A 14,285-nucleotide genomic window follows, 5' to 3' on the forward strand; every position below is an offset into this window, starting at 1 on the left:
TTCAAACTTTTTAAATTCTAAAATATTGATACTGGTAGCGGCTCAAAAGTCCAGTATTCAGTGGGCTCTACAACCCATCAGAAACAGTTTTTTAACAGCTTGTTCTAAATTCAGTCCCTTTTGCCTGACATGACCTAATTTGAACCCATCAACCAGACGAAACAGAATTAGACCAATGCAGCTAAAACAGCTCTCAGAGTCACTGCAAAAACACCCACATAAAGTGTGTTCACACGGTTCACTGTACCTTCAGATCATTTTTACATGTGTACATGTAAGCATCCCACACCACTGTCTGAGAACAGGGAATTCTGTTTTTTCAGAACCTGGAACCATCAAATATTTAGGATTTCTTCACACAACAATCAATTATTTCAGCTGCAGATGCATTATCTGTCAAATGACTCACTCCTAAAGCACATTTACATCAGGACAGAAATCTGTCGTCACAGGCTGAGCACCCTTCTCTTCTCAATAAAACTGCACTGATTCACAGTGTACCATTCCTCCTACCTGTGGGTACATATTTATTAGAATGAGTGGAAAACATGACATCCTTTAACATATACTCCACCTATTCTTTCTACAATAGATCTACTGATCTTAACTTTATCGTACTATAGTGAAGGCGAAAGTCGGGCACTACAGACCTTATTCAACTGTTTCACTCTAAAGTAGCTCGAAATGGAAATACAAGCCAGTTCCCTTAGATGTTATTATACTGTCATCAGTCTCTAAGCAGAGAATTTCCACACATCTACTGGATTAACAAGTTCATGTTCCTATCACATCTATGAGAAAAGGCTGCATGACAGAGTGGCACTTTGCAGGGTCACCCAGTGTGACAATCTCACCAGGCTGTGCTAATAGAGCCATTCTCCATCTAGGCCTATTAATCAAACTCCGAGACCCCAAGAGCTCAGAATTGATTGCTTTAGCCTCAGAGAGTCTGTAGCTGAAGGAGCAAATCTGCCCAAAGCTGAAATTTTTTTCTTTTTTTACATTTTCTTCTGTGAGATAAGAAAAGAGAGCAGGGGCAAAGAGTTGGCTTCGACTCTGCAGCATCATTAGGATGATGACGCTGCTTTTAGCAGCAGTTTGGCTGGAGAGAGGCTATTTTCTTTGAGTATGTGCATTCTGAAATGGTGGCTGTTGGTGGGTCAGCTGTATCTAATGCAGATTCTTAGACAAAGCAAAGTCTACAAGACTATAAGAGAGTGAAAGCCCATTCTGAAGCCCAGCAGGATGAAATATTCCCAGAAACTCAGAAAACAGTGATCGCTCACATCTGATTAATGATTTATTCATCGTTTTAGGCAAATGTCTTCTCTTAGCATACTGTCCTGAACTTTTTATTGGCAGTTACACGGAAAAAAAATCAGATGTGTGTGTGTGTGTGTGAGAGTGTGTGTGTGCCTGTGTGGGACACAATCATCACCATGATGCATGAAGAGAGGAATGAACTACTAATTCCAGGGTGGAGCACAGATCCAGACACCTCAACACAGCCCAACACACACACACACACACACACACCCGCACAACACATTCCCACAATGTCTCATCCTATTAAGACCAGTCAGTATGCAGTGCAGTGGGAGTGATTTGCAAGAGCTTTATCAGTCTGAATGGTAATAGAAGAGCTATGGGACATACTGGCCGAAGAAGATAACGACTGGGTAACTAGTGTGTGTGTGTGCGTGTGTGTGTGTGTGTGTGTGTGTGTGTGCGTGTGTGTGTGCATCTGTGTGATAAAGTGAGAGAGAAATAAAGTGTCAGAGGACACGGGGGAAAGCGGTTGGTTGGTAGAGCTGCTATGGCTTCCCTCGTTGAAGCACAGCGTCTTAATGTTGTAGGAAGCCACACATGTACTGTACATACAGTATCGGGACATTGTATGCTGGATTTCCACTGTTGCTCTGTTTTACAACAGGGTGGTGTTTCCATTATTCTCTACGTCCATTTGGAGCAACTACTGGCCAAAAAATGCTTTTTACACTTCAGTCAATTTTTAATGTCTAAACTGATGATTTTCACCGTAAGATGAAACAAATCCAGTGCTAAGAATGTGTGAAAATATTCTGCCGTCCTTTATAAAGTAGCATATTTGTTTAGTTCTCCAGTTATTGCTCGACTTTCCTTGTCTCGATTACAGTATCATGATTCATCTTTATTCATTTTCTAATGTGCGACTGACATTACTGATAAGCAGCAGAGAACAGTCATAATACTTTCCCCCAGTAAAAACAAATCAATGCAGCCTTTAATTTGCTAATACCAGCTGTTTATTCTCTGTTAATGCCTTCTTTTCTATTTAGTGGCACTACAGCACATTTGAAACTGATTAATAATGTTTTAATCCTTTCATTTGAAACCACAATGTCGTTTGACTGAATGTACGATTAAATATTTCCTCACCGTCTGTTGGATGCTTCCTACTTTCCACAAGTATGAAAAAAACTTTATTTTCTAAGTTAAAAAAGAAGCTGTCATTAAGGAAGAAAGGGAGAGATGAGACAACTGTCTAATAGTGTTCATTTTATAGAACATTTCACTGGAAGCGACTTCGCCACTGACATGCAATTCTTCGCCTTTGTTATTCTTTTACTCAGACAATCAAAACTAAATTCAGGGACAACTGTTCTTCTATCCGTCTGACAGCTGTGCCACCAGACTTGCTCTGGCGGGGCCGGAGTCTGTGGCAGATCAATTGGGCAAATCGGATCTTAGCAGCATTTTCCGCTCATTTAGTGGCAATCGATGGGTTTATATACAAAGAAAGGGAAACGGAGAGAAAGAGAAGGGAGGAAAATGAGGCAGAGGGATCTCTGAGTCCAGGACCCGCCTCTGATTTATCGGACCTCACAAGTGGCCAAGTTGAGGCTGTTTCAAGTGTCGTCTGAATATGAATCAACTGGACGTTAAGACAGATCACTCTGACAAAGAATTCCAAGTTTTCTTTTGGATTTCTGTCATAACTAATTCCCAGTGTCTCCATAACCAGACATGTTCCTTCTGTTTTTAGTTTGTTTCATGGAGATCAGTTGGGCTTGTTAGTGCACAAGTTTCATTAAAGCTCCTCATGTAAAACAGATTCATAGACTTTTTTGGCATAACATCACACCATTTTATGATTCCAGGATAATCCAGGAATTCCAAGACCAGTGTGAAATCTCATTAAAAATAAAGACTCCGCTGGCATTTATCTTGCTCTCTAAAATTAAAAGCGAGCCAGTGAGCTAACAAGGTTTACGTGGAGTAGAAGCAGTGACATGTTTTAAACTGTGCCCTTATTTCTCGTGGCCCCTCTTGGGCTCTGTAGATAGCTACAGGGTAGAGAGATGAAAAACTGTAGAGAGGGAATAAAGAGAACAAGGCCATGGAGTGGAGTGGACCTACGGTATGATGTCCTGAAACTGAAGGAGATACTGGGTCACTCAAGGTAAGATGGATGGAGTGAGGAAGGACGGAGAGGAAACACAGGAGAATGGGTTAAGAAAAAAAGGGGAGAAAGATGAAGAAGAATAAAAAAACTGAGAATAAAAGAGAGAGGGGAAGGGAAAGACGATAATTGGGCCTCGTTTGCGAGTGTGTCTGTGTGTTTTACAGATTTATTCTGCTTCAATCTGGGTCAAGGTTGTGTAGGCTCTCTCACTGCTTCAAAAGTGCTTCACTGATGATTCGTCTCAACTACCGATTAATGAAAACTCTCCCTGTGTCTCTGTCGAACCTTCAAGCAGCTAATTCACAATGGGAAACTATATGTGTAAACATGTTAAGATGACTTAAAAACAACTGTTTTCATGTTAATACAGCAACAAACAGGCTATTCAGGCCCTTCAGTTCTATTCAGCACAGCTTCAGTTATCCCTGTAAGGTCAAGTGTGTGCAGCAGCTCATCATCCAGAGCTCCACTCTGCAGCAAGACAATGATCCGAGCACACAGCCAGAATCATAAAGAACTATGTCCGGAGACAAGATGAACGAGGAGTCCTGCTACAGATGGTCTGTCCCCCACAGAGCCCTGATCCCATCATCATGGAGTCAGTCAGGGATCACACGAAGAGACAGGAGACGCTGAGACAGACTCAGCCCACAGAAGAACTGAGGCAGGTTCTCCGGGACGCTCAGAACAACCGACCTGACAAGTACTTTGAAAAACTGTGTGCAGCTGCACTGAGGAGAACTGGAGCGGTTTTAAACAGAGAGGATGGTCACACCAAGTCCTGCAATGATTCTATATCCCAGTGAGAGCAACCACGGGCATTAAAAAAAACTGCAGACTCATATAATGCACAGTCATAACTGACTTCTTATTTGCATTTTGCTGCATCACTGGACTCTCGTGTGAAGCTTCCAAGTAATTTGTCTCTTCCACCACATTGTAAACACCACACATGTGCACCGATGCATGTGTGACAGCTAATTTAAACAGAATGACACACAGAGGTCACAAACTCTCAGCCTGAATATGAGTTTCCCTGCACAGAGGCACATTAGCTACTGTGGTGCTGTGTGTGTCACTATAATGTGTGCATAGGAGTGTGTGTGTTTGTGTGTGTGTGTGTACTTTAAAGCTATCATAGCTCAGTCATGCAGGTAAAGTCATCATCACCACCAATCTGCTCAGGCCTCTGGAGGACCACGCATGCACACCCACATAGATGTGCGTACACACACACGTGCACACACACATGCACACGCACACACGCGGCGTCTCTCCCCGGGGTGTTTCTCACCGCAGAGAGGAGGACAACGGAGGGGCCGAGTCCATTCACCCATACAGGAGGAGGGAAAATTAATTTGTTACGGCGCGTTTATCGTCATGACAACCTGCTTTTTAATTAACGGCTGACAAACAGAAGAATGTACTGTCTCTCTGGGAAAAGAGAGATATAAAGAAAATGGAGGAAATGAACGAGCGCTCCCATCATCATGAGTGATTGACAGGAGGAGAGGAGGATTACGGGAGGGCATATGATGACATATGTTTATAATTGTAATTGTATAATTTATATATAATTGTTTTCATTTGATTTTGCTCTGGACTGTAAATGTACTGACTGTAGCCACTTTAAAGAGAGATCTCCATTATGAAGATCTCCTGCTCAAGATTTAGGTTCATTGTTTTGGTCATTTTTATTTATTTTCTGACAATTTATAAATATAATGATAAATATATGTATATAAATATAATTTAATAGATAAAGAAACACACAGTTTGCAGCTCTTCTTGGTTGTATGACTCTGATAATTTATGACTTGTTTCCTCTTTGGTTTATCAATGTTTATCTGTTGATAAGAAACCTAATGAAGGTTAATAAGATATTTGATTAACAACTTAATTTGAAAATGCGAGGGTGGACCATGGCAGTGTTTGTTTTTCCTGTTGGCAGTGCACCCTTCCCAAAACCAGGTTTTCAGAAAATTTACAGGTGTAGCTTTACATGTTAATGCCAGCCTTCTGTAAATTAAAGGCTCAGTCCGTTAGCATGTACAGGCACTGAGAAGGAAAGTCTGTATGTGAAATATAGTGGAAAAACAAACCAGGACAAATATATTATATTATATATATTATATTTCCGTGTGTGTGTGTAGTATCAAACCCACGGGGCAGCCCCCTTGACAGTGTGTCACAGTGTATTAATAAATGCTGACTGTGTTCTATAAGCTAGTCAGAGAATTCAGAAACTTTGCAGTTTGTCTTTGGAGTGAAGTTTAGTTTCAGGGCGAGCCACTGGCACAAAGTCCTGGATGAAAAACCAAACAACTTAAGTCTGACAAGTCTGCTCTCTCATGTAAAAACCAAAACACCTCAGCTCCGTGTGTGAGGGTGAAACAGAGAGAGCCTGTGTTCGCCCACCTCACATCCAGCGTTAGACCACAAAGCTCTTTAAAGCATCACACCATCAAAACAGACCTGCTGCCTCAAATACCACCAGCTTGGACTGCTGGGTGAGAACCAGTGTGTGTGTGTGTGTGTGTGCGTGTGTGTGCGTGTGTGTGTGTGTGTTCTACCTCTTGAGGTTAAGCAGAGCCCAGGGGATGCCGGTGGGCGTTTTGAAGGCTGGCAGCAGCTTTTCACCCAGCTCCACCGCCTTTCTACGAAAGACCTGAGAAAGAAAGAAAGAAAGAAAGAAAGAACATCTCATTACAAGAGGTTTCTCTTTGCTGTAAGAGGATTTTACTTTTTTTTTTTTCGATCATCCAAGACCCATAACTCAACAACTTAAACACTGAAACAACACTTAAAAACTGAAATCTGTTCAGTGTCAAAGATAAGATCAGGTAGAAATACTACTCAGCATTTTGAAATCTGCGTTTTCCTGTCAGTATAAAGTTTATAGCTTAAACTTGTAGCTCAGTCCTTCCCTCCTTCCTTCCGCTCTTTTTATCCCTTTATTCCAGGCTTTCCCTCTTTCCTGTCTCCTTCCTTTTGTCCATGTAATCTTCTGCCAATACCGTTCCTCTGCCTGCCTTGTTGCTGCTTGCAGCTACGACACAGTGATGTTTTCCATCTGTAATTTGAGGAAAATTACAGAGATTCTTTGCCCCATTTAGTCACTTACATAGTGTAAAAATGAAATTATAAGATACTCTTCAGTAAAAATATTCCAACTGGAAAAAGACTTTGAACTCAAAATAATGACGTAGCGAGACGCTAAGTCTGGAACCGAAGAAGAAGGACATAATCAGAATACTGAAAGGCATCATGTGAACATTTTACAATCAGTTTATTACTATAGCAAAGTGGATTTAGGGCTATTTTAACAATGAAAATAAATAAAGAAGTCTGGAAGAATCTGTCTACATCTGATTGAGCACTAACTGAAGATGTGGAAACTAAACGGGCAGCAACATCCAGCAGTTCCCTCTTTATACAGTTAGAGTTTTCCTGCAGCTCTTCCCAAACTGACAGGCCTGGGAAAGTTATTCAGACTAAGACATACAACTCTACAACTCTGTCTCTATCTCTGCTGCTAAAAAATAAACATCCCCTAAAAAACTGAATGAAATTTTGATGCTTTAATGGTCCTCTGCTCATTAGAGGCAACAAAGCTTAAGCTTTAACTTGACAGTAAAACACAAACTCCTCCTAAACAGCAGCGAGTCAGCAAACGTGAACATGTGATGTAAACTTCAGTGCAGTGAAATCAAGTCACACAGCTTTAATACTGAAGTTACACTTTTATCTGAAGCAACCTTCAGCTCGCTTTTTAGAGGAACCTACAGAGGCCTGCTGCTGCTTTAAATAACTTCATGAATATTCAACCTGAAAACGAGCAACTACACCTGGATCTGTTTAAAACCAGGTGATGTCCTGTAAAAGTGGATTTCTGTGTAACATGACCTTTGACCGATCTCCATGAGGTTTACTTGAATTCGGTTGTTTTCCTCTGGTCAATAAAAACTGAGGACTGAACACTCAAAGTTATAAAATAGGTGCTAAACATACCATTTGATTTTAATGTGAATGAATATCTTTTCATTTCTGAAAATATAATGGAATTTAGTACTTTTCTTCTTGCTGTTTGTGGCACTCTCTGTAACAGAATTAAAGCTCGGCTTTGGACTCAATCGTAATCATTATATTATTGGTTTCAGTAATAATTAATTCTATCAAGTGAATTTGATTTCTGTGTCTAAGCTTTTCTGTTAGCATATCTGACTGGACAGCTTTGTGGCAGCTTTAGCCGAGGGCTTGTGGTGTCTCTTAGGTGTCTGATTTTGTTGGCCGTAAAAGTGAAGTACTTCCATATTTGGCTCCTGGCACGAGTTTAGTCAAGCAGTTAAGATGGAATGGGATTTGGCCCGAGACGTGGTGGACTGCTTGACACTGCTGCCAGGGCTTCAGCAGCTTGACTCAAACTTCTGCTGCTGGCCACTGACGAGAGCGAGAATGACGCCGTGTCTGTTTCGGTTTTTCTGTTAGTTACTGAAATCCACATGTATGCAGCCTTTTTTCCCCCACTCACTGCTGATGTAGTGACAGAAGATGCTCAGAAATGGCAAAATAAAATACTAAATGGTTAGAATATGAAATTAAAAATGTCAGACTGAAACAGTTTGTCTCAAGAAAAAAAAAAAAACCTTCATGAATGAGTTAACAAACTCACTTGTTAAAGGAAAGACATCGTTTAGAGCCAGAGGCCAGTGAAACAAAAAATCTGAGGAGGCATCAAAACTTCAGCCTCGCTTGATTTGCTGCATTTTCAAATCCAACCCAGCTCTCATCTGACACAGCTGACCGACCACACGTTTGATCAGGTTTGCCCATTACACGTCTGTCTACACCTGTAAATGAATTACCTCACAAAGATGAAATATGTGGTTTAATTACACAGGAGCATGTTCACTCCTCTGGATAGCAAGCATCATAATCTATTCTAAAGCTCACAGTGTGAACAGTACTGATAATGTTTTACCATTTAACACCAACTCAAGGTGTTGGACGGTAAAAGACTCTTCTCCTTTATACTGAATTTACAGGCATGCAGTCCTTTTTCTTGTCATCCATCCATTACACTTTTCTTTAGTGCAGTAATGCCTTTCATACACACACTTGCACTCAGAGATGGTACAGTAGCACACACTATGTCAGCAAACTGGCAGCTCTGCTCCCAGGCGATCTAGCACTCAGCCGGGTGAGAGAGACGGAGGCAGGGGGGAGAAAAAGATTTGTGAAGAAGAAAAGCTCAAGAGGCTACTTGTCAAAACAATGTGGCAACTCTATAGCTTTTCCTTCAAAAGTAAAAGGCAGGAAAAGGTTACTCCGAGTTTAACTAGGAAGAGAGGCATCACAAAGGCGGTATTCATTTGGTATGAGAATAACTGTCAGAATGACATTTGGGGAATAACCATCAGAACGATGAGGGCGATCTGCTGATCTCACAGAACCGCAGGGCCAATCAGGAAATATGTGGCTGCAGGACCTCCACTGCAAAAATGTCATTTACTTAGACCTTTGGTCCCCATGAAGCTACTTCACCTCTCACAAGCCTCTTCAGTCCCTCTCCGTCTGACTCAGACAACAGAAGTCCTTCACTTCAGTGGACGGTCAATGACAGACAGTAATAAACTAATTACCCTTTGCAAAAGTCAGATCTTTGTCCGAAGAACGGTGACTATGTTGGATTTTCAAAACTTTGTGAAGGAACAGGATTCTTCTTACAACAAAATGAAAACGATCAGACGGTAACTTCTCAAATACGACGACCAGGGCAGGAAACGTACAATCACACATTCTCAACGACAAGCGTTCCAAACCTTCCAGCACACTGGTCTCACGCTTTGCTAAAGGGCACAGAACCAAGGACGAACGCCTTTGGTACTGGAGACGCTGTAAAACAGGCAGATCTAAATGTCCTACAAGATACAGTACTATCAAGCCAAGATACTTGGTGGCATTGTTGACACCAAATTACCCCTCTGTGTGTGTGTGTTTGTGTGTGTTTCAGGACGCTGCACTGTGGGAGCAGGATTTCGTCGTAACAAGGCGTCAGATCCCCGTGATAAATGCCTTTAATAATGTGAAGAGCACACTGAGGGGAAGAATAAAAACACTCCCAGGGACACACAGAAGAATAAATTAAACACACCCTGTGTCCAAGGCCATCAAGCAAGCTGCCAACAAGCTTTAATAAGCAACTGAATTATACAGAAAAGACCGCGCACGCACGCACGAAGTTTGTGGCTGATGTCATTAGTAAAAACTGATAATCACATTTCACACTGGGGCACTTCTGACAAAATATCTATCAGGAAAATGAACTACCTGACAACCACTGTGCGTTTGTTTGTGGATAAATCAGTTATCAGTATCTCACAGATTTATGAAGTCTCTGTTTTCAGAGTCACCGGATCGTTCTTTGGATTCGCAGAGAGAGGAAACGTGCATGATAATTATTTCAATAAGTAACGTCTCAGATTACTCGTTATAATATCTGCCATGTTGAGATGTCCTTGCAGTGACTGTGCTGGGATAACAGAGGGAGATGTATAATGTGTGAACTGATAAAGACAAAAGTGACAGCAGGAGGAACTCGGTGCTGTCATCTTACGTGCTGAGCTGGATTTTAAGGAGTGAGAGATGATGCTATTAAAGAAAAAAATCCCTTCCTCCAATGACTTTTCAATAACATATTTCCTGTTTTATCTAAGGAAGGTGATATTTGATTGTTCACGGTCTCCGTAAAACTTCCAGCTATAAGGGAATGATGAGTGGGACGAAAATGAGTAAGGTGAGTGATGCCACTGCATATCATATTCAACCCCTTCCCCAGGTCGGTAGGATCCAAGTCTACTGAATGACTCTGTCTTGTAATAATCACATGGTCTCATGTCAATATAACAATGTTAACATTTTAATACATAAATGTATTTATTTTATAGTTGTCAAAAATATTTTGAGTGGACAAAATCATAAATATGGTTCCTGTATCAACTTCTAAATGCAAGTACTGGTTAGGCTCTAGCCAACTATGATGCACTTTAACTGATTAAGAATTGATTATTTGATTGAACACAAAAATGGCCATCAGTCATAGAGCTCACTGATCGAAGTGAGACAAACTGCTCAGATTCTCTACAGGCGTGCCTGAACTGAACGTTTTATTCTTATTAGAGGAAGCAGGATTACAAACCTTGGGCTTCACTGAAGAGTCTATCAATAATTTAAGTATCTATCTCACCTTTAGAATAATATAATTCCAGGAGAATCATGAAAAATTGTTTGTTTCCATAAGAAAAGGGTTTTGTTTAAACATACCGTATAACAAAACATCAACCTTCGGTGTCAGCCTCCAGAAACAAACACATGCCTTAAGTCTAAATGTCAATACTGTTGAACATAAAAAATAATAAGAGTAATTTTAAAAAGTCAGTGTTGTCCTCCAGGTGTGTGACAGAGGGCAGACACAGTACAGGAACAGTTCACCCTACAAAAAAACCAACAAACCCAAACTAATGGCGACGATTCAGGTCAGAGGATTCACACAAAGAGAGACACAACAGACTGGTTAAAGCTCCTGAGATGAGTAATGAAAAGAGGAACGAGGCAGAAGGAGGGCAAGAACATTTGCTCTACTTTCCTTCGTCTGGAAGTTTTGGCTGCTGTGTTTGCCCTCCACAAAGTCATTTAATCCACAGAAGAGAGAATAAAGTGTGTGTTTTAGAGGAATAGAGAGAGAATGATGAAGGGAGAGGGGAAAAAGACAAACAAGACCGCAGGATGAGCCCGTTTAAGATGCAGTTACATACATGCAACTTGTACCACCACGGAGTTTGCCTTGTAAAACTCTGTTTTTCGTATATAATTGTATAGTATTGTATATAATTAGTGCATTTGTACAAAGTCAAGACATTTTAGCCAGTTCCATCGTCTTTGTGTGGCATTTTCAGGCTAGAATTTTAAGGTTAACCCTCCATATAAATAAGAGACAGAGGAAACAATTTCAACCACTTAACACAATCAACAGAAAACATCAGATTTTAGTGGGTCGGGGTCAAACGTGGGTCTAAACTACCCACTTATAAAGAGAATCCAGTTTCCTCAACACCAGTAGCCTCCAATCTTGTTCTCTTGCCATTATTAATGTTATTTTTATCTCACAGTACATGTAAAACCACCAGCTGGAGACCTGACAAGTTCTCTGGAGCCTCTGTCAGTTTATTGTTTATTGTAGGAAATCACTAAATGAGGTAAGTGAGGCAGTTGGAGGGAAAGTGAGGACATCAGGTAAGTCATTACACCTTCTACACAAACATGAGTGGTGTACTTCCACAGGGTATGGATTAGTTCTCACCGCGGTCAACAATGTGATGAGGCCAACTGTCAATGGGGCGTAAAACACAATACAGGCGTCGTCAGCAGCAACATCCTTTGTCTTTTTGTCACAATAAAGATTCAAATTTCAGACACAGCGGAAACTCAGACGGAAAGATGACGTCAGTGACAACCTCTGTGCTGAAACCCAAAGTATTAACACTGCAAATGGTGTCAATGGATCTATTTCCTATAGAAGTACATCAGCGAGGTTTGTGAAAACCTGTAATAAGAGAGGGATCCAGACAAAGGCTCCTTTACAGAAAGGTTGTTGGAAGCTGCGTCCTGGGTAATATCTGCCATCGCTCTATTCAGCCACAGTGAAAATATAGTTCTCACCGATGTAATGAATTACAGCTGTTGAGCTCAGTGTTTACAGCTTCTGTTGCTGCCCCACTGAACTCCATCCAAAACGTTACTACAGCTGAGATGGAAGATGGTCAGACATGAAGAAACAAGGCCACGGCTGTGAATGTGACCTGTTTATGGTCAGGTTGTCTGGAAGAGGTGATGGTGTATCCTCAACTTCAGCATTTTCAGATAACTGCTGTAACGGCTGTATACAGGTACATGACTGTATAGGCTCCTTGAAAGATAAATGAATTAAGGCTTGGATTAGGATTAAAGTCACGTACAGAATGAGGCTTAGATCGTATTTAGAGTCAGAAGCCGGCAGTGGAAGGTCCCCACAAGGATTTTAACAATTTAAGTATGTGAGTGTATGTTGGTGTGTGTATGTGTATGTATGTGTGTGTGTGTGTTTTCACCTAATCAAGTTTCCAGCTCCACTCTAACCAGAAACACTGGCAGAGCGTGTGTGTGTTGTGTGTGTATGATTATGTGTTGCAGTCTGTAGAGAGTCCCCTGGACAGCTTCCTAACTATGATGAATCACCCAGCCAGGCCGCTGGGTGACCAGCAGGCCTTGTGGGACATGTGGCCCAGATTACAGCAGTGTCTGTGGGGATGGAGCGAGCCACGCGTGCCGACATCACCGCCCGCCTTCTCCTCCCTCCTGGATCCTGACACACTGCCCTATTCTCCCTCCTCCTCCTCCCACCTGCCCTTCATCAACTTCTCCCTCCGCTTTCCTCCTCATTTCACTGACAACTACCCTCACTTCTGCAGACGTCCTTAAACACTGATTTATTCCCTTTCCTCCAATTCTCTCCTCTATTTTTCCATCCATCCATCACTATTTCTTCATTTCTTTTTTGTCTCTAATTTATCCATCCTTGATTGGCACACACACAAAATTCGAAAATCTATTCAAAAGATGTTCAAGCTGTTGTTTTTAACGTACATATGGGAGTTCAACCAGCCTCAGCAGATATTTTTTTGGCCACCTGGGGCAAACAGTGCCGTCCAGCAGCTACAGGTGAACGTTATCATTCATCACCTGATGAATGTTAGTCCAATATTCACTTTTCTTTCAGCTCGTTTTAGTTCTCCACCAAACCCTGAGGGAAATATCTCCACTATGTTCACCAGTGGGTCGCTCAATTTGTCTGTCTGCTGTTTGGTGCTGGGCAGGTAACGGACAGTGCTTTTTATTTATTTATTTATTTATTTATTTTATAGCCTCTTTGCTGGAAACAGCTGCCTGCTGCTGCTGGATAAGGTTGATAGAGGAGCGACTGAACCACAACAGTAAAGCTGTGATTGAAACTGCCCTGTAGCTCTGACGGAAACTGCAGAGTTGGGTAATAATTCTGTGAGTTCATCGCTTTCAGTAACAGATTTCACTTTTCACAATCATCTTATCTACTGGTAAATAAACATGTTTATTACAGCAGCTTTTAAGTTCTCAATTCTGTTGAGAGGTTTTAAATGTTCTTTTTCTGGTGAGATGTATGTTGACCTAAAGACATATTCAGTCAGGACTGTCATAATTTATCATGTTTATTTCAACTGACCATGCATTTCATTCTATTCTAATTGAAGCAGCATTCAAAGGGGCCCTGAGGAGTGATATTACACTTCATGAATTAATGGATTCATGCAGCCAAATCTGAGTGATGAGTGCAGACTAAATGTGGAAAGGGTGAGTATACAACCGTCTCAATGTCAGCTGAATGAAGCCTGTTTGGAGGCTGCTGCCCTGACAGCTGTATTGGAGAGGCTTAGGCTACACACACACACACACACACACACACACACACACACACACGCCAAACTGAGGAGGTGACAGCTTTCAGCGGTTAAGAAGCCTGCTGTTGTGTGAATGGTTGCTCTTGTCCGCCTCTCCACTCTCTGTCAGAGTCTCTCTCTCAATCTCTCTCTGGGTTTAATAACTTGCTCCAGGGAGGGAAAACACAGGATGAAGGGCGGCAGAAAAATAAACATCAGGCTTGAGGAGACGAATTAGTAATAATTAAAGCAAAGCGTGTGGCTGGAGAGGAGAGGAAGAGGGGAGGAAACAAGGAAGGAAAAAGGGAAAAGAGAGGGAAGCGAGGGAAAGA

At 41.5% G+C, this 14,285-nt stretch overlaps 1 protein-coding gene across 1 annotated transcript in view; it reads right to left on the reverse strand.

The window, feature by feature from the left end:
* man1a1 (mannosidase, alpha, class 1A, member 1) overlaps positions 1-14,285 on the reverse strand; it is a 112,593-nt gene that overhangs the window by 22,600 nt on the left and 75,708 nt on the right. Inside the window, exon 5 of the mRNA XM_041064062.1 lies at positions 6,019-6,113. Within this exon, the coding sequence (XP_040919996.1) occupies positions 6,019-6,113 (95 nt within the window). The remainder of the gene's footprint in view (positions 1-6,018; positions 6,114-14,285) is intronic.

This window comes from Toxotes jaculatrix, chromosome 19 (assembly GCF_017976425.1).
Source record: "Toxotes jaculatrix isolate fToxJac2 chromosome 19, fToxJac2.pri, whole genome shotgun sequence".
NCBI lineage: Eukaryota > Metazoa > Chordata > Actinopteri > Toxotidae > Toxotes > Toxotes jaculatrix.